This window comes from Ptychodera flava (genome assembly GCF_041260155.1).
Source record: "Ptychodera flava strain L36383 chromosome 23 unlocalized genomic scaffold, AS_Pfla_20210202 Scaffold_23__1_contigs__length_28996876_pilon, whole genome shotgun sequence".
NCBI lineage: Eukaryota > Metazoa > Hemichordata > Enteropneusta > Ptychoderidae > Ptychodera > Ptychodera flava.
This window is the reverse complement of record NW_027248277.1, coordinates 17,534,896-17,553,681: the sequence shown is the minus strand read 5'-3', so window position 1 is coordinate 17,553,681 and position 18,786 is coordinate 17,534,896. Positions and strand designations below refer to the sequence as shown.

The window sequence follows — 18,786 nt, the reverse complement described above, 5'->3', positions numbered from 1 at the left end:
ACATTTATGCAGTGCATAAAGGTGTGTAAAAAGGAAGTCAGCGGTAGTGCCTGTATGCATCTTTATGCACTCGTATAAAAGGGTTTAATGGCTCATTAAAATTATGCACCTTTATGCAATCCAATAAAGTTGCATAATTTTGCATAATTGTAAAACAACAATGAGGATGACAACTTACAGGCTCTACAAATTGGAAAGGACTACGTTTTAAAGAATAGCTGGATGTATAGTGAGAAACACCTAGTCACTTCCCTGGGGTCACTTTGTAAAATATGTGAAAGAGGCTCCCCACCTATCTATCCAAATGTTTTTGTGTCGAGTTTGTGTTTGATTTGTTTCGAATATGTGATCCTTCATTCGTATCCGATTGTTTGTGTTAATAAAATTGTTTGTTTCGCTTCGGATATTTGTAGGGAAGTTTGGATTAGTGTGAACGGTAATGTTTTATTTGTGTGGGGAAAGCTTATGGCGATGAATGCAGCACGTATAACGCCCGTAACACACAGCCCTGTCGTGCAGAGCTATTGCTGATGGTCCATAGGCTAGCTGGCATTAAATATCCGATCAGAGCTGGCAAAGAATTCGTGGCTTTAATATTTGAACAGTGATGAAGGATTTAAAAAGCGCGGGTGTAACGTGATTTTCAGGTTTTCCGCATTCTGATTGCATGATCGTAGACGCGAATCACGCACTGCTACTTTAGTGTCCGCGGTAAAGTGCAATTTCATAACGCGAATCAATGCCAAGATCTTGCAAAATGTTTTGAAATGACGGCTTACAAATATTTGTCTTCTTATTTTCTTATGCTGTTAGTATGTTGCATGAAAGGTTGGAGAATTGGAACAAGAATGAAAATAGATTTCCATCCGAAAATTGTATAAGCAAGGCTGTGAGAAATTTTAAGATTGTCCAATTCAGCCAATAATGACCCAACCTTTGCAAGAGTCGGTATCTAACGGAGTAGGAAGAACAAGTTCTCAAACCCTATTCGTGGATGCTGCAGAGTATCTATGGTCACGTGATCTCGTATTGGTCAAATTACATACAAACCTTTTATTTACGAAATATTATCTTGGATATTAAAATAGAAAATAGTAAATTATCTACACATTTATCAAGTGGCTGCATGTTCAAATATGTATCTGTGTTCATAAATCATCGATGACAACAAACATATTGAAAGATGGAATGTCCAATTTGAGGAGACAAACAAATTCAAGAAGAAGACATATTTCATTGCAAAGGTTAAACACACAGACATTGATGACTTTAATCGCTACTAAGTCTTGTCACTGAATTAAAACGAAATGTCCGGGAACGCATGCACAATATTTCCAGGTTCGACAAAAATTCAATGCTTTTCTGCTTTGTGGTAACACCCCCGCCGCTAATCGTCATTTTTACAGGTTCCATCAAACCATTTTTGAAAACACAAAGGGTGTGATTTCCATCTTCTCATACCTTGCGGTTTCCGAAAGTCTTTCGGTCAATATTTGAAAGATATTTGCATATTAATGATATAACTGTGACGTCATTTAATATCAGACTGGTTAGCGGAAACAGGATGCAATCATCAGCTGTTTCATCTGTGACCTTGAACTTGGGAAATTTCACTTGTACACTGTATTCCTTTTGTTTCCATTGCCGTAGAAAGCAGAACAATATCAGAGTCTCTGATATCAAAACATTTCGGATTCTTCAATCGACACTTACATTTTACCCAAAGTATTCAATTCTATCATGTCTGTACTGTCTTTGTTTGTTAGCACTGAACTGTATCCAAGTTAGCGAAACAGGAATCATTGTGAAATTATGCCACCTTTTGCGGAGGAACAAAATTTGAAATCGTTCAGTTTTCATCTTTCACTTTCATTTCAAATCCTTAATTTTTAAAACTTTGTCGTTTGCTTTTTTCATACAATCTCTAACACTTTCTCGACTATATCGTACAAATATCTCTGTAGTTATCACGCAAACCATGAGTCGATATTTTGTGGATAGTACAGTTTGTTGAAGTCTTCACATGAAATATTCTTTATAATCATGCAGTTTTTTCTTTCAACAATTTCAACCCCTTCAGTTCACGGTAGTAAATTAATTTATTATTGTGGCCTACGACTCTTTCGGGTTGCAAGGTCAAAACTTGTAAATCACAATTCCCGATATTTTGTACAAATATAACAGAGGAATGTAATGGACACTTATATAATCACACTCTATCAGTCACTGTTAATGACAATGGACATGTGAAATCTTTCTTCGATGAATCTTGTCTTACAGACCAGAAAAAAGAAACAAAGATTATATTTCATTCGGTATATTTTCTGTGCAGTTGTGAGATAATGTCAAGATATTATTGGCTCTCAATTCACAACACTTCCCCTTTACAAACTAAACATTGCATGCATTGTTCATAGCATAAGGCTGCAAGCGACAAATCGCTCTTCAAGCCGCACTTTTAACTTTGACCGTCAAAGTCGTACATGACAACCATGACAATACCGTAATTAAGTTCTCTCTCTCTCTCTCTCTCTCTCTCTCTCTCTCTCTCTCTCTCTCTCTCTCTCTCTCTCTCTCTCTCTCTCTCTCTCTCTCTCTCTCTCTCATGTAGGCCTACACTCACTTTTTCCGGATGTCAGTGCTTCTCACCAATTGTTAATGGCATCCATCTGTCCGACCGAAAATCAAAGAATTCTTATTGTACAGTTATTGTCTAATATTTACACAGGGATGACCGCACTGCCAGTGTTCCAGTATTCTAATGGTGACGTCATCAAAACAACAAGTTACAATGCATATACACTATAGGGAAAAAGTGCGCGACTAGAGCGAGAAACTGACACTTTCTCGCAATCGGTGAGAATCTCTTCTTATTCTCACCGCTGTCGGTGAGAAAATTTTAATCTCCACTGGAGATTGGTGAGAAATGCACACCTTGGCGAGAATCAAGTGAGAGAATAAATTCTCACCGTGAGAATGGAAATTCTCACTAAGTACAGCGAGAATTGAAATTCACTGGCGAGAATCATCAAGACTCGCAGTTCATTGGCAAGAATCATAAAGACTCCGACCGGCGAGTCTTGATGATTCTCGCCAGTGAATTTCAATTCTCGCTGTACTTAGTGAGAATTTCCATTCTCACCGGTGAGAATTTGATGTCACACTTGATTCTCGCCAAGGAGTGCATTTCTCACCAATTTCCAGTGGAGATTAAAATTTTCTCACCGACAGCGGTGAGAATAAGAAGAGATTCTCACCAATTGCGAGAAAGCGTCAGTTTCTCGCTCTAGTCACGCACTTTTTCCCTATAGTGATACGTCAAGAGGGTGCATATCGTACCTGCACCAGCGTGAGTTAGTTTTTAAGTCGTTTAGGGAAAAAAAATCCAAAATGAAAGCCATTTTAGAACAAATGTCTTTTAAAACACAGGGCACATGAAGATGTAAACTTTTACCTTGAAAAATGTTTCAAGTAGTGTAGTGCAAAAGTATTTTTTTGCGCACTGTAAATTTGGATGATCCGTGTTCTCGTACTGACGACGATCCGAAACAGCGCCCTCACATGTCGTCACAGACTGCCGCTGGTTCCCGCCCTTTGAACAAATCTTGGCAAGATGTACGAGTCAATATTTCCTTCACGTGCGTGGATATGAATAACCACGGCATAAATAAGCCATTAAAACGTGCTTTCTTGTTGAAATGCAGGGTCCCTGTCGACTTCTGCCACTAAATCACACAATTTATCGTTTCGGAGTGGAACTCGCTTCTTTGAGAAGTGACGGCCGGCGACCAGTTGGGTGACATTCGTCTGGCGATCTCTTACTCGGCACGTGTTGAATGAAACTATTGACATGAGTGAAGACGCGGCACGGTGAGATGCTGGCTTAACGGAAAAAGAAGCCAGAGAATTACGATATTGAGGTAAGATCATGCATCTATCCACCACGCATCATCCATTGTCTCTATACACCGATAACTATATCTAATATTGCACGCTACAAACCTATTTAAATTCAACGTATCGAAGGCGCGATTTTGTTTATGTCTTGCTCTCGCTGTTTGCCGAATCAATTTCTTGGACGCGTGTGAATCGATTCCCCAACGAGTTTTAATTAACTCGATTCAGCGAATCCTGTCAACTATATATGACAATTGAAAATCGATACCCAATGCATGGCAGTAATTACTGCTAACTTTTCATGTTAGTTGCTAATGTTTGCACCGTAGATGGCGATTTAATTTAGATTTCTGAGAAATAAATGAATGGGCGCCCTGGCGAGGAACTTAAGCGCGCAGATATTGTTATATCATATGTGTTTCAAAATGGCTGAAAACGTCTGGAGATTATCCGGACCTAAATTATCTTTTATTAATAGTAATGCATATTATCGATAAGTTGTAGTTTTCTAAAACGTTTGCATGTAAAGGAAATAGTTACTTCACAGATATAGCGAGTGTTTTAGGTTTAAAACGCGCACTGCAAAATCATTAAGTAAAATTTCACAATATAACGGAAAGTTTAAGTGCAATGTATGTTAGACTCCATATGGTACTATTTGTAACTTGCGATAAACGTAAAGTAAAATCATTATAAACCTGGACATTTGAGTACGAAGCAAGCTTGTTTGATCTACAAAGGTTTATAAAATTTATTCGGACTTTTTTCACCGAACGACATTTAAGTACAGTGACTTGTATGGGTTTATTACTCCCTCGCATGAAACTACGGTAGCGAGAGTACACTTGAACGTCGTGTTTGTCTGACTCAAATAAGACTAGAAGAAGCCTACAAACATGTGACTGCAGTCAGGGATTGGTCGTTTCACAGGTGGACTTGTAAACGTTATGCAAATATAGAACGTATAGTATTTTCGGTGTTTTTTTAATTCTCTTTGCGAGCCAGTGGCCGATTCTTTTCGTACATGTCCGCTGAGACTGTCTGTTACTACAAAAACCAACCAATCCAAAGAATATCAAATGGTTCGACTTGAATGCGCTTAACTTGAATGGAAAGCCATGAAAACGGATAAGTTGTCTTTTCAAACTATAATGGCGATAGACTACTTTCAGTTCGTTACACTTCTGTCCCTATTCGCCTTCCTTAATGTAATGTCTCTAGTTGTAACAGTAGAATGCACTAAGGGACAGATATTCGGACTTTCAAATTTTACTCTGCAATTGTTGGCAGATCGATCAACTGCGTGTGTCACTCATTTTGAAGACTGTGGAGTACATGAAGATTTCACCGTCCAGTTTTTTTTTGAAAATCGAAACGTCAATTTTTGTCACATAAATGTGTATTTTATTGAGCCTTTTGTAGTGAAACGTACAAGATTTGAAATAAATATCCAGATACACGAAATAAAAAGAAACGACAATAAAAACACTAAAGAAACCCCGCCAAACCCAGAAATTGTATCTTGAGTGCACCGTTGCAGTACGTAGATTCAAATATGAAATTTTATCAACAAAACTGATGGTACGTATTTCATCTTAAGTTTTTATCGTTCTTCCTAAATGGCACAAATTCACGTTGACATTTTTCTGTCTTCATTCTTTTGTTTTTTATTACAAAGTGTTGAATGCATGGCAGCCTTTGCCTCTGCGCATGATCTCTCCGATCACGTGACCATAGATTGTCTACTGGTGATCTCTCGGAGGCACCAGAATACTCTGCAGCATCAACGAATAGGGTTTGAGAACTTGTTCTTCCTACTCCGTTAGATAACCGACTCTTGCAAAGGTTGGGTCATTATTGGCTGAATTGGACAATCTTAAAATTTCTCACAGCGTTGCTTCTACAATTTTCGGACTGATATCTATTTTCATTCTTGTTCCAATTCTCCAACCTTTTATGCAACATACTAACAGCATAAGAAAATAAGAAGACAAATATTTGTAAGCCGTCATTTCAAAACATTTTGCGAGATCTTGGCATTGATTCGCGTTATGCAATGGCACTTTACCGCGGACACTAAAGAAGCAGTGCGTGATTTGCGTCTACGATCATGCGATCAGAACTGAATGCGGAAAACCCGACAATCGCGTTACACCCGCGCTTTTTAAATCCTTCATCACTGTTCAAATATTAAAGCCACGAATTCTTTGCCCGCTCTGATCGGATATTTGATGTTACAGCCAGCCTATGGACCGTCAGCAATAGCTCTGCACGACAGGGCTGTGTGTTACGGGCGTTATACGTGCTGCATTCATCGCCATTAAAGCTTTCCCCACAAAAGTAAAACATTACCGTTCACACTAATCCAAACTTCCCTACAAATATCCGAAGCGAAACAAACATTTTTATTAACACAAACAATCGGATAAGAATGAAGGATAACATATTCGAAACGAATCAAACATAAACTCGACACAAAAACATTTGGATATTTGGTGGGGAGCCTCTTTCACATATTTACAAAGTGACCCCAGGAAGTGACTAGATGTGTTTCTCACTATACATCCAGCTATTCTTTAAAACCTAGTCCTTTCCAATTTGTAGAGACTGTAAGTTGTCATCCTCATTGTTGTTTTACAATCATGCAAAATTATGCATTTTATTGGATTGCATAAAGGTGCATAATATTCATGAGCCATTAAACCCTTTTATACGAGTGCATAAAAGATGCATACAGGCACCACCAATGACATCATGTTCACACACCTTTATGCACTGCACAAAGCACAGGAGGTTACCAACTTTATGCAAATTTATGCAAATGCATAAAGAAAGTTAAATATGGAATTTCATCCTGTGATAGCTTTAGATTGGGTCAGTGGTTAACCATGGCACTGTCTGAAGCAGGAGTTAAACGCATTAATATTACTGTGGATGAAAACAATCCTGAACCAGGGGCGCTGGATTTAATGAAGACACTCAGACCTGAATGGATGGCCAAGAATATACAACTCAAGGTGACTAAATGTTAATTTTGCTGCGTTTCCTGTTTGAAGCAGACACGAAAAGCCCAACTTCAAATCGATATCGCGTAACGCGACTCTACTTCGGCAGAGGCATTATTAATTTACTAAGATGTAACTACCGTAGATGAAAACGACAATTCTCCGCTCTGTGTTAAATTTATGTCCGCGCTGTCTTAAATTCATCTCCGCGCTGTGCAAAAAGCTCCGCTCCCGTCCTTTTCACCTCGAGCGGCTCTTTTTAGGGGGGCATAATAATCATAAATTCTCATTCATCTGTTTCAGTCCCTTTTTTGTTGAACTTCTAAAGAGGCCAAAATAGAATAGCATCACAAAAGAATTCCGTGAGCTTAGTTATGCAAAAAGAATGGCTAACTTGAATCGCAACGTCGTAATACGCATTCAATTCCAAGACGGACATGCTCAAAAAATAACGTGATGAACAATGCAAGCTATGAGTCTCCATTGTGAACAATGACGGTTGGCATGCATCCGGACGTAAACAATGCAAGCTATGAGTCTCCATTGTGAAAAATGACGGCTGGCATGCATCCGGACGTACCCCCAAACAGTGATAACGAGTGAAGCCAATTTACGGCTTCTGTATTGCAGTTTAGCTACACCATGGAGGTCTGCCCATACCTTGATGGCTACATCAAGCCTAAGAAAAGTGAATAAAAATTGTACATTTTACCAAGACCATAAGGTTCATTAACATTTGTCTGGGATAAAGTATCTCCGTAACACTCTCCGTCTTTCAAGCAATTCGTCCCGCATTGTTATCCTTAAACTAGTTACATCTTAAAGTGTAAAGAAACTTAGAAGTCGTACATTTACAACAAGTTGTAAAGTATTTAAAAAAGCGAAAAATTACCTATTAAATTCCTTCTTTACATCGAGTTTTAAACAGCATAAAGATGGCCATCCTCGCAACTCTGAAGAAATTAAGTGCACTTATTTTTTTTCATTTACCTTACTTCGTCATCATCACATTGTCTTCTCATTATGACAATACCATCTATTCTTATATTCAACTTAACTATTTTCTTACAACTTAATTGCGCATATTAGTCATTATATGGGGTAGAGTGGGATAATCGCCGATTTCTCATATCAGTTTCAGAGATCGACGGCTTAAATATTCCCATCCTTTATGTGGCTCCCTTTAGGGGGAAAAATAATCATAAATTCTCATTTATCTGTTTCTGTCCTTTTTTTGAACTTCTAAAGAAGCAAAGAATAGAATAGCATCACAAAAGAATTCTGTGAGCTTAGTTATGCAAAAAGAATGGGCAACTTGAATCGCAACATCGTAATACTCATTCACTTTGTGTATAAATAATGCTCAAATCCAAAAATATCTCAGTTTCGTGACACCGATGCTCCACATTGTCACTATAACTTAAATAAAATCATCTCTACGATATGAAGTTTTCCCATTACTTCGTACGTAAAAGTCACTTTTATTCATCGTTACTATATGAAATTCTCGTAAAACTCTTAAATCTCTTAAAAACTCGTCTTCTCAGACATATGTTGACATATGTTGTTTTAATTAACCATTTTACTGGTGTCGATGACCGCTAGGTTCATTGTCTGAGATAAAATATCTCAGTAACACAATCAGTTATCACTTTTATGTCATACATGTCCGATTCTGTCTCAAGGCTTCGGCAGGATAAGTCCACACATGCCTTGTGAATGTTCAATTCTACAATGCGTCAAGCCATTTAGCCAAATGGTTCACTCAGGCTTCTTTTGGACTAAGAAATTCATGGCAATCTAGGCATAATACATGGTAAATTCAAGCCATGGAAATACATCCCAAATACAGGAATGAATATAGATGAATTTAAACCATACAAATTCGTGGCAAATACATGATTGATACAACAGATTGTATTTGTAATCAGTATTATCCTTTATTTACCAGTATTTACAATGTATTTGTAAGAGTGCATATACAGGTAAATACAGGCAAAAATACAGGGCCTGTATTTGTGTTTCATGTATTACTCTGTATTGCCCTTTATTTACATGTATTTACCCTAAATACAGCCTAAAATACGTGCCTGTATTGGCCTGTATTATAGAGTTTTCACCCAGTGTAGACGGAGGGACTTGAAAATTTAGGGCATTTAGGGGACCTGAAAAAAAAGATATTTCAATCGCGATTCCTCCAGTCCTCCCTTCAGCGTTATTTGTGAGCGTAGCCTTATCCTTGCGACGGTTTTCCTACATACCTGTACAGCAGGAGCCTTCATCGTTGGTATAAACGACTTGACAATCGACGCCAACTAATGAAGGCAGCATAGATTAATTTTTGATAAGCTATGTTATTCACAAGGTAATACTGTCGATGTTTCTCTTTGTAGTTGACTTGAGTTTAGCAATCCATGCTGTAATAGTTACGTCATAAAGCCAAAATATTTATTGTGCTGGGATTATTTCAGGGAACAAAACGTGCTGGGATTACTTCAGGGAACAAGACCATGACAACCCCGATCAAGATGTCGATATCTTTATATCATGACATGTCAATAAACCTTGAAAAACAAAATATTTATCAGCAGGCAGCCATGCTTGGCGTAATCGTCCAACATGTATGATACACATTCGCATGCAGGTATATTATCCTGGTGTGACTGTCGAACTTTGAATCAACAACCATCAACTAATACGATATCAATTTTTATTTTACATTTCAGGTGTTTACGGGTGGCATTTCGAAAAAATTGTTCGGTTGTTATTTGCCTGAAAACACACGTGACATGGTTTTAATTCGCGTTTACGGAAACAAATCAAAATCGATGGTGGACAGAGCAAAAGAAATAGAAACCTTTCAGGTCTTATTCAAAGCCAAGTGTGGTCCTGAACTTCACTGTTGTTTCAATAATGGGATTTGTTATCAGTATTTCCCTGGTGAGACAATAGATTCAGATATGGCCAAGTCGGATAAATATATCCGTGAGTATTCGAAAATGTTCTGCATCAGTGTTTCAAATTGGTATCATTGTGTGGGTACTTCAACAATGCTCAATGTTTTGCTCTTTTCACTTTGCAAAAAAAATATGATTACAAAATTAAACATTTTAAATAGATAGTGTCAATAACTCAACAGTTTAACTATCACGACGATCAACATATCTCTAATCAACAGTAAAAGTGTCCCATGATTTAAGGTGCATTTTTGAGATTTGAATTGGCATTCTCTGTCAAAGCAGAATCCCATACAGTTCAAGATTAGCTTTTATTTGAAAAAAAGCTGTAGCAATTGAGACATTGCTTAGTTAAAAATTAACACTTGTTAGACACTCATATGCTGAAATTTGAAGAAATTGTACATTAGCAAATATATCAGAAGAGTAAATTTTATTGAATGAGCAAATGCATCATGTTAATTTTGGTAAGCCTGTTACGCTAGTTTTGCAATTGAGCGGTCTGAAGGTCACAGGAAGCAAATCTTGGATGCAAAATAAAGGTCAACAGTGATTGAAGCTTTGTGACGAACAGACCAACGATGAATGCATGAAGGTATTTATATGAAGTCTTGGTGTATTTCCCAGGTTAATTGCCAATAAAATGGCAAAACTGCACACTCTTAAACCGGAAGATGGTAAGCAGATTTTAAATGCTGGATTATTCCCAACTATGAAAAAATACTATCAGATGATTCCAAGGGAATTTGAAAATAAAGAGGTGAACAGAAGGTATAATCCATGATTTGTACTATTCACGATATCCTTCGGTAATTCTATAGACTTCTATTTCGGAGAATTAGGAATGACAGATATTTCAACAGAAGAAAAATATCAGCAGTTTGAGAGCGAAAGAGAAAAACTTGCAGAGAAGACCCGAGTGATAGGAGAGAATGGTGAAACAAAAGAAACAGAAAGAGGCAAACAAGCGGAAAAAATCTGATAGAGAAAATTTATAAACCCGCTAATGATAAATGATGATAAATAAGAAATGATGAGTTATATCTTGGAATTTGTGATTTAACTTTATAGTTAGCGTTCCTCCTTATACATATGTCGGTGAATATCCTTCACTCTGTTGTCGATCCCAGTTTGTGTACTTTCGCGTATTAATTTTTGTAAAAATCCCCACAGCGACAGGCCCACAAGTGCATTTTCGCTATCCCCTGCCTGTATATCATCCCTTCACACACAGGTTTCAAGAAAATATTCCGTGCTATGACCAACTTGGAAAGGAGATTGAAGAGTTGGAGACAAAGTTGGTTGCATTGAATTCACCAATTGTGTTCTGTCATAATGATTTATCACTTGGAAATATAGTGTACGACGAACAAACTGGTAAGTGAAATAATTATCGATTTGCATAAACCTATTCGAATATCTAATATTAGTAATACATTTCGTTAATCCATTCATCCATTCATTTAGTCAGTCAGTCATTCAGTCAGTCATTCAGTTAGTCATTCTGTCATTCATCCATCCATCCATCCATTCATTCATTCATTAAGAATACTGTTTATTCTTGATGTACGAAGATGCTATGTAATTTCTTCAGCCAGTATTCCCATAAGTCCTCAAATTTCTATGGTGTGGTTTAAAACAATAAAGCAGTCAACAGTTAAAGGGAAGTTCACCAAGTTCACGGGTATAGCCCCGCATTGTCCATTCACAGCAACACAGTAGTAAACAGCAACACAGAATCTGACAGTGTACAGTTTATTATAAGTGATTTATCGTTTATGCAAGGATATTAAGTATTAACAAAAGTTATGTAAATACGCACAGCCTGGTTTGCACGTGGGTGAGTGGACAATACCATACCCATGGGAAGATGTCCCTTCCATATCAGGTGATGCAAGCTCCAAACCTGGAGCTATTTTCCCATGATTCAAATTACATGGGCAACTCTCTGTACTATTTTATCGTTTTTTGTAAAATGAGTCCCAACAAGCAGTAGACCAGGAAAGAATCATAAATATTTGAGAGTTTTAATAGCTGTCCCCAAGGTATATTTCTCATCTAAGCTAGTGTCTACCATACTTGCATGTTTGTTTGTATGATATCCAGAACTCGGCCCATAGAAAACACCTTTGGTATCGTATTTATGCTTATAATTAATATACACGTTTGACGTGACATTATTCAGATATATATCACAAATTTAAAATCATAAAAGATTTCAACCACTCCAACATTCAAAATTATCAAAACAAGAGAAAATAAGAAATCTGATCAGATACAATGAATTGCCATTGTATAAAGCACCGAAAACTACGAAAGGAAACTTCTTGCGAAAGTTACGCTGAATACCAGCAAATCATACAATTGTACTTACTTAAAATATTTGTATTTCAGAAGGTATTGTGTTCATCGATTTTGATGAAGCGTTTTACTGCTACCAGGGTTTTGACATTGGTGCCCATTTCTGTGAGTTTGCTGGTAAGATTCAAAAAATTTAGTTTTCATTTACCTTCATTCACTCGATTCTCCTTGACAATGTAAAGAGACGTTCATAGATTTACGTTCCATTCCTTGACCACATCTCATGAACACCTTTACACCCCCCCCCCTTTTAACAATTATCAGCCTGTTCTTACAGGAGGCAAAATTTTTAAGACATTTTTCTTGCAGTATTTGTGTAATTTCATTTATCGATATAATCTACAGTCGCATAGCTGTTCGCCGACGAATTTTGTGTTTATCATAACTTCACACAACATCAAGCAAATTTGCTCTGATGTTATGATATTGTGTTTGAGCTATACTTGCTATACCCGATATTTCAATATGTTATTTTCACTCTCGTATTATTTTATGACAGAAGCGCTTAAATTTACCAATAGAGATTCATTCTCGTTGATAAAAATATACACACCGAAAAGATTATGGTCCGTGGTACATATAGCATTGGCTTTAATATCATTTGGCTGTTTCTTTCCAGGAGTTCACGTGATGGACTTCGACAAGTACCCACAGAAGGAATTTCAACTCAAATGGTTGAAAACGTACCTTAGCGATTGGTATACACTGTCGGGAATCAACAAAGATGCCACCGACGAGGACGTGGAAAAGCTATACGTCGTTGTCAATAAATTTGCCTTGGTAGGTGGGCAGTGCTTCAGCACAATATTTCGGTGGCAATTTCGCACTTCTTATCATAATTTGTGTAAGCTTATAGATGCGTAGTCTTCTTGTATATCTATAGTGTTATACTCAAGTACCAGCATGCGAATGTCACGTCATGATGAGACTAGTGCCAGATATCGGTAACCTTTGGTCTTTCAGATCAAATTTCATGCCAAAACAATGCATCTGGACATTGAAAAGTTAAAGGCACTGTTCGCGATCCCTGGGATCGCCTTTGTTCTTGTCTGTAAGAGGATTGTGGAGGTGTGATAGCCTTTTGTTTTCCATTTAAAGTGTAATTTGTTTTGTAAATTTTCTTATGAGACAATCTGGTGCCAACACAGGCCTTTAAACTGGCCATAATTCCTCTGTCCTTTAGATCACACCACGGAACAAGTTCATATGCAAGCTTACTTCATTGCTGGCTGATGTTAGACGGGGGTTAAAGGTGTTTTTTTTCGATAGTTTACAGGCCTACATACATACATACATACATACATACATACATACATACATACATACATACATACATACATACATACATACATACATACATACATACATACATACATACATAACATACATACATACATACATACATACATACATACATACATACATACATACATACATACATACACAGAGACACCACACACACACACACACACACACACACACACACAAACACGCACGCACGTACGCACATGTTGTAGTGTATTGCAAACTTAATGAAGGTATTTCTGGTTTCTTGGTAATATTGGTTAGAAAATATGGGTACTAAAAACAGACAGTCACTAAATTAACAGCCAAAATACTATACATATACGATCTAGCGCTCCAGTTTAAAAGAATGTTCAAGAATGATTGTGTAAGGGCTGCTGGTAAATATTGTCGTATCATACTGTTACTTTGACAGAAGAAAGTCTTTATATCACTATCTTAATATCAAGCATTACTACAGTTTACTGCAGTGAGTAAAGATTGATATTTGCGTATTTATGCACAACATTGTGGATTGTTTACTTGGTTAAACTGACCATATGTTCAAATTGAATTTGGTTGACCAATACTTGATCTCCACAGGCATTTGGTCTTCATAGGGCTTTCAACAGGACTGTACCTATATTATTTAGTTTTGTGCTACAGAGGTGTTAATTAATTGAATAACACTTTGGATATGAAGTTACGCAGCTTATACATGTATATTGATATTTCTAAGTGAACTTTAAAGTTCTGGTGAAATGGTCCCGTTCGTGTGACGGAATATCCTCCAGGGGGTCAATACTATTACACTCGCAACAGAATTGGAACCTAAAAGTACGCACAAGTGTTAATTATTTTGATATTTCTATGCGCGGCTTTCATGGGGTCATTTTGCCACACTCAGGTCACGCCCACAGTGGGGATCACAGTTGGCCGTCTGTGACGTCACAGGTGTGTTCATTTACATCGAATAGCGGTCAAATGCCGCCTTATCTCTGCCCGGTATCCGCTAACAAAACACTGTTCGCGCTGCCCATTCGCCACGTTCGCCAATGCGAATCGAAATCCGAAGTGGCGAAAAAAATCGATCCTAATTCGCCACAGTGGCGACACTGATTTTTGTTTAAAAAATATGGTAAAATAAAGAAAAAACGTGGGTTTTTACGTCTTTTGTTTAATCTGCGCTTCTCTCTCGGCGATTCCCAAAAACTGTGTCTACTTCCGTATATCATTGCGTTCTTTCCGTCGTACGTATTTGCAATCGAGCCAAGTCTCGCGAGAGATTTGACGTCATTTAGTCTAGTGGTGTACAGCATGCATAAATAGCTCTCGCGAGAAGTGAAACTTACACACACGCAATCGAGCCCTCGCGATAAATTTGACGTCATTTTGTCTAGTGTACAGCGGGCATAGGAACGCTCGCTCGCGAGAATTAAAACTTTTGCTATACATAGCAGACATACGCATTTTAATCGAGGCAACAATCTTCGGTGTTGCAATTGATTTACATTAGGGTCTGGATGTTCTGTGTTGTGCATTTTAATCACGGTCTTCAACATTCCATGTTGCGGTCGATTTGCATCGCGGTCCTCGTGGTCCGGCATTCCCCGTTGTTCTTCAATTTAATTGCCGTCCCAACGACGCGTTCCGTGTTGCTGTCGATTTGTATCATGGAGGACTCTACCTACACGATTTGTATCGCGATCTCAACGTTCCGTGTTGTTGTTCGTTTTAATGGTAGTCTCAACATTCAGTGTTGCTGTTCATGCTGTTGATTTGCTTTGCGGTCCCAACCTTCTGTGTAGCGAGTAGCGAGGCAGGCTCAGCCGAGGGACCGTGGCCGATCGTACGAACCAGCAGAGACAAGCACATAATGGTTCAAACACTCAACACTTGACGGGAACTTGAAAAAGTTTACAGTTGAGCCGTTCATGTTCTTGCCGCTGTGACAGCCACCAAAAGAACAACGTTCTCCCATAGTGAAGGAGGACACTGTCCTGATCATGTAGGCGGAAACTCTAGAAGTTACCCCCCGTAGGGAGCTTACGGAGGTGTGAATTACTTTTCTTCCCGTTATGAGATACGGCGTCGGGCAAACTTCGGAAAGCCGAAAAAAGTCGACTGGAGAGGCTCGGGGGACACGCCCACATTGCATTTTTCTTTTGCCATATTTCATAATCACGCGCGCTAAACGAAAAAAGAAATGAATGTAACTGTTTTATAGACCATCAACTGTATTTCTGTGATTTTGCAACATGGGCATTTCACCAGACCTTTAAGCAAATTGTAGGTCAGTGTTTCAAAATGTTTAAGCTGCTATCGTTGTCTTATTTCAACAGTGATAACGTTGCAAAAACAATATCGCATATAATATTTGTCATTTACCATTTTGTGTGACATATTTCATTAATCTTATACATTTCATTTATTCTGATTGTATTTGGTTTTATTTCTTAGGCTGCTCATTTTATTTGCGGACTTTGGGGTTTGAAACAGACAGTGAATTCCACCATTGACTTTGATTATCTCGGGTAAGTTACTGTAATGTGTGCCACTACTTGCCACTACTTGAAAATGTTGAAATACACAAAAGCAACATGTTTACTCTGATTTCTTGTCAGTTTATAAGTTAAATGTGCGCCACTTCACAAATAGGAATTATTTCCTTTTTTTAACAACTTTTGAATGTCACATAATCTTACCTTCGATTCATCATATCCTGTTGTAAAGTGGATTGTGAAATTATTTCACAGATTAATTGCTAGGCTTTCCAATTCCATTGTGGAATACAGAAAGCAGTTGATTTGAAATATAAGTTGCTAGAGGCAGGGTGAGTTATCTGAACACGAATTTGTCTTTTGAGTATTGCCAATGATATGAATCATGTCGAATATGATTGAAATATCGTCAGGAAACGTCACATTTTCATTACATTAGATAAGTCTTCGCAAATCAACTATGAAACTGCGGATCTTTTAAATATTATATGTCGCTTCCTAAATTTTATTCTAGCCGGTATGTTTTCCAGAATTAAACAATGGAGTTAAAGTCAACGAGAGGATCTGTAATAGCAAGCAGTATACTTTTACTTTACAATCTTAAGCTCGTAAGTTCTTTAAATGTGATACATCTTCAAGATTCTTATAATTTCTTTTTTCTTAATAGGTTTTCAATCCAAAAGTTTGGCGAATACTTCCGCAGGAAGCAGGAGTTTTTAGCATTGCAGATGCCAAGTGACTTAAACCTATAACAAATCGCAGCCCTCGATTCGGCCAACCTTGGTGAAAATGAGAAAGAGACACAGATCTGTTATCAATGTTAAAGGGCATTATTGCACTAGTATCGATGAAAAATGAAGTTTTCAAAGGAAACGAGACAAACCTCCCATGTATTCCAGACCACTATGATTGACAATACGAAAGGTATAAGTGCAAATGAAAGGCGTATCCGTACATCTGTACATCTTTTCGCATGACGAGCGATCATAAGTTTGATTAGAAAGAAGTGTAACTTCATGTAAATCACCAGATTTCCTGGCTTTACCTTTTTCTCCCGTTTTTTTTCCCTTTCAAAATTTCAATAAATTTTAACTCCACTTTGGCAGGGCACAATTTTATAGTATTACCACGTAATGTTATTTAAATGCTATTGTTACGACAGAAAAAGGCGGCGAAGTCTGCAATTTTCTGTAAAATAAATTAAAAAAATAATACTAAGTCTAAGTACAAATTACAGAATTACAGCAGCCTTAATGAGGTCTGAACCGTGCAGTGTTCACATAGAAAGATCTAGCGTTAAGGGCTTGAAAAGAATATTGACGTGAAATCCGAAAAAAAGTCTTGTGAAAATCTGTGCCGTCCCGTATTTATAACGCAAAGAAACTATCCAGAAATCGCTAGAAAATCATACACTTTCCATTGATATGCTAATAACGGTTCTATATCTTCACTTGTAGTAAACATGACCTTCTGAGAACGTTCTAGACTATGGTCATTGGAGAGAATGACCTACATAACACACTGTAACAAAACGACAATTTTGTTTGGCATAAAAGGTCTTACATTTTGAATTCGAGTAATTTCAATTTTGTCCATGTTCTCCCACCCCAACTGTTTTCGAATGAGATTGATAATGCAAAACAGAATTGTCGGTTTTTCTACAAACAGTCGTTTCATATGAGGTATTAAATTTCATGTATTATCAAGATTTGGATCAAAATCAATTTTATCATTAATTCCAAAGTTGACGTTTTCTACGCCAAATATGTACCCCTTCAAGTAAACTCTCGCTATCTTTACTAAGAAATTTGCATGCCACCTTTGATAAGAATCGTTTGTTCGAAAACAGTGCTTTTATATGTAACTGCAACGTCACCTTAAGGACAAAGCTCTACACTTCTGTAGAGAAAATTAGTTTCCTTTTTCGTACTTTTTTCGGGATACATAACATCAGATACATATTGTTATTGGGTGAGCTTTTATGTCAACATTTTGTTACTTGGGCGCAGGTAAGTCAAAATTTCTGTTTTAGAGAGGGGGTTACCCATATTCATCATGGGTGGCTGGGGTGACTCAAAATTTCGGGGTTTCTAGTGTATTCCTCCGATCCCCAGGCCGTAAATAATGACGGCTCCCTAAACAGCTGTGTACGCCTGAGTCAGAATGATCTGGACCAGTATACACGGCTGATATCTCAGCGAAAATTTAAAAACAAGATGAAGGGCAAAGTGTAAAACCAAGGCCTTGTTGGGCCTAGTCGGGCCCTCTAGGCTGGCGATCTAAAATTTAAAGTAAGTCCCTATGACACGCTTATCGAGAAGTGAAAATATGAATGATCGTTAGGCTGGTACATGATCGTCTTTATTTTATCTCTGATATTTGTAAATTGTGGATCGATTCCCTGTACCTTTGATTTTGTCTTTCTCTACCAACACAGAAAACATTTTTGTTATGCTCTAAGAAAAAATTTCCTACTCGTGAAATAAGAATTATATGGACTGATTTAGACCAAAATAAAGTGAAATAAATAAATAAACGCAGACACGTTTTGATGGTATAAATCAGCATGTGTCACAGGCAACAAAGTTAGACAGCACGCCCCAAATAAGTCTGACAAATGATTTATACGAGGGAAGGGAGTGGGCAGAATGAAAGATTATCAAATCTTTATTTTGTTTCTGACATAAGGTTGGCACGTGGAGGGTAACAGGTAATTGTAATTCTGGTAATTGTAACTGGGGTAATTGTTTAGCGTTGTACAGCAAACACGTTGGAAATTCC

At 37.6% G+C, this 18,786-nt stretch overlaps 1 protein-coding gene across 3 annotated transcripts; it reads left to right on the top strand.

The window, feature by feature from the left end:
- Window positions 1-6,750: 6,750 nt before the first annotated feature.
- LOC139123529 (ethanolamine kinase 1-like) lies at window positions 6,751-17,056 on the top strand. 3 transcript variants are annotated; one of them, XM_070689698.1, is made up of 8 exons: window positions 6,751-6,914; window positions 9,629-9,887; window positions 10,487-10,630; window positions 11,094-11,236; window positions 12,254-12,337; window positions 12,840-13,000; window positions 15,965-16,038; window positions 16,673-17,056. In XM_070689698.1, the coding sequence occupies exons 3-8, from the start codon at window positions 10,503-10,505 to the stop codon at window positions 16,755-16,757; spliced, it is 675 nt and encodes a 224-aa protein (XP_070545799.1). In that variant the 5' UTR covers window positions 6,751-6,914; window positions 9,629-9,887; window positions 10,487-10,502; the 3' UTR covers window positions 16,758-17,056. The 3 variants fall into 3 exon arrangements, with proteins under 3 accessions (XP_070545799.1, XP_070545801.1, XP_070545800.1); XM_070689699.1 differs by lacking the exon at window positions 6,751-6,914 and adding an exon at window positions 9,050-9,267; XM_070689700.1 differs by lacking the exon at window positions 9,629-9,887.
- Window positions 17,057-18,786: the final 1,730 nt, after the last annotated feature.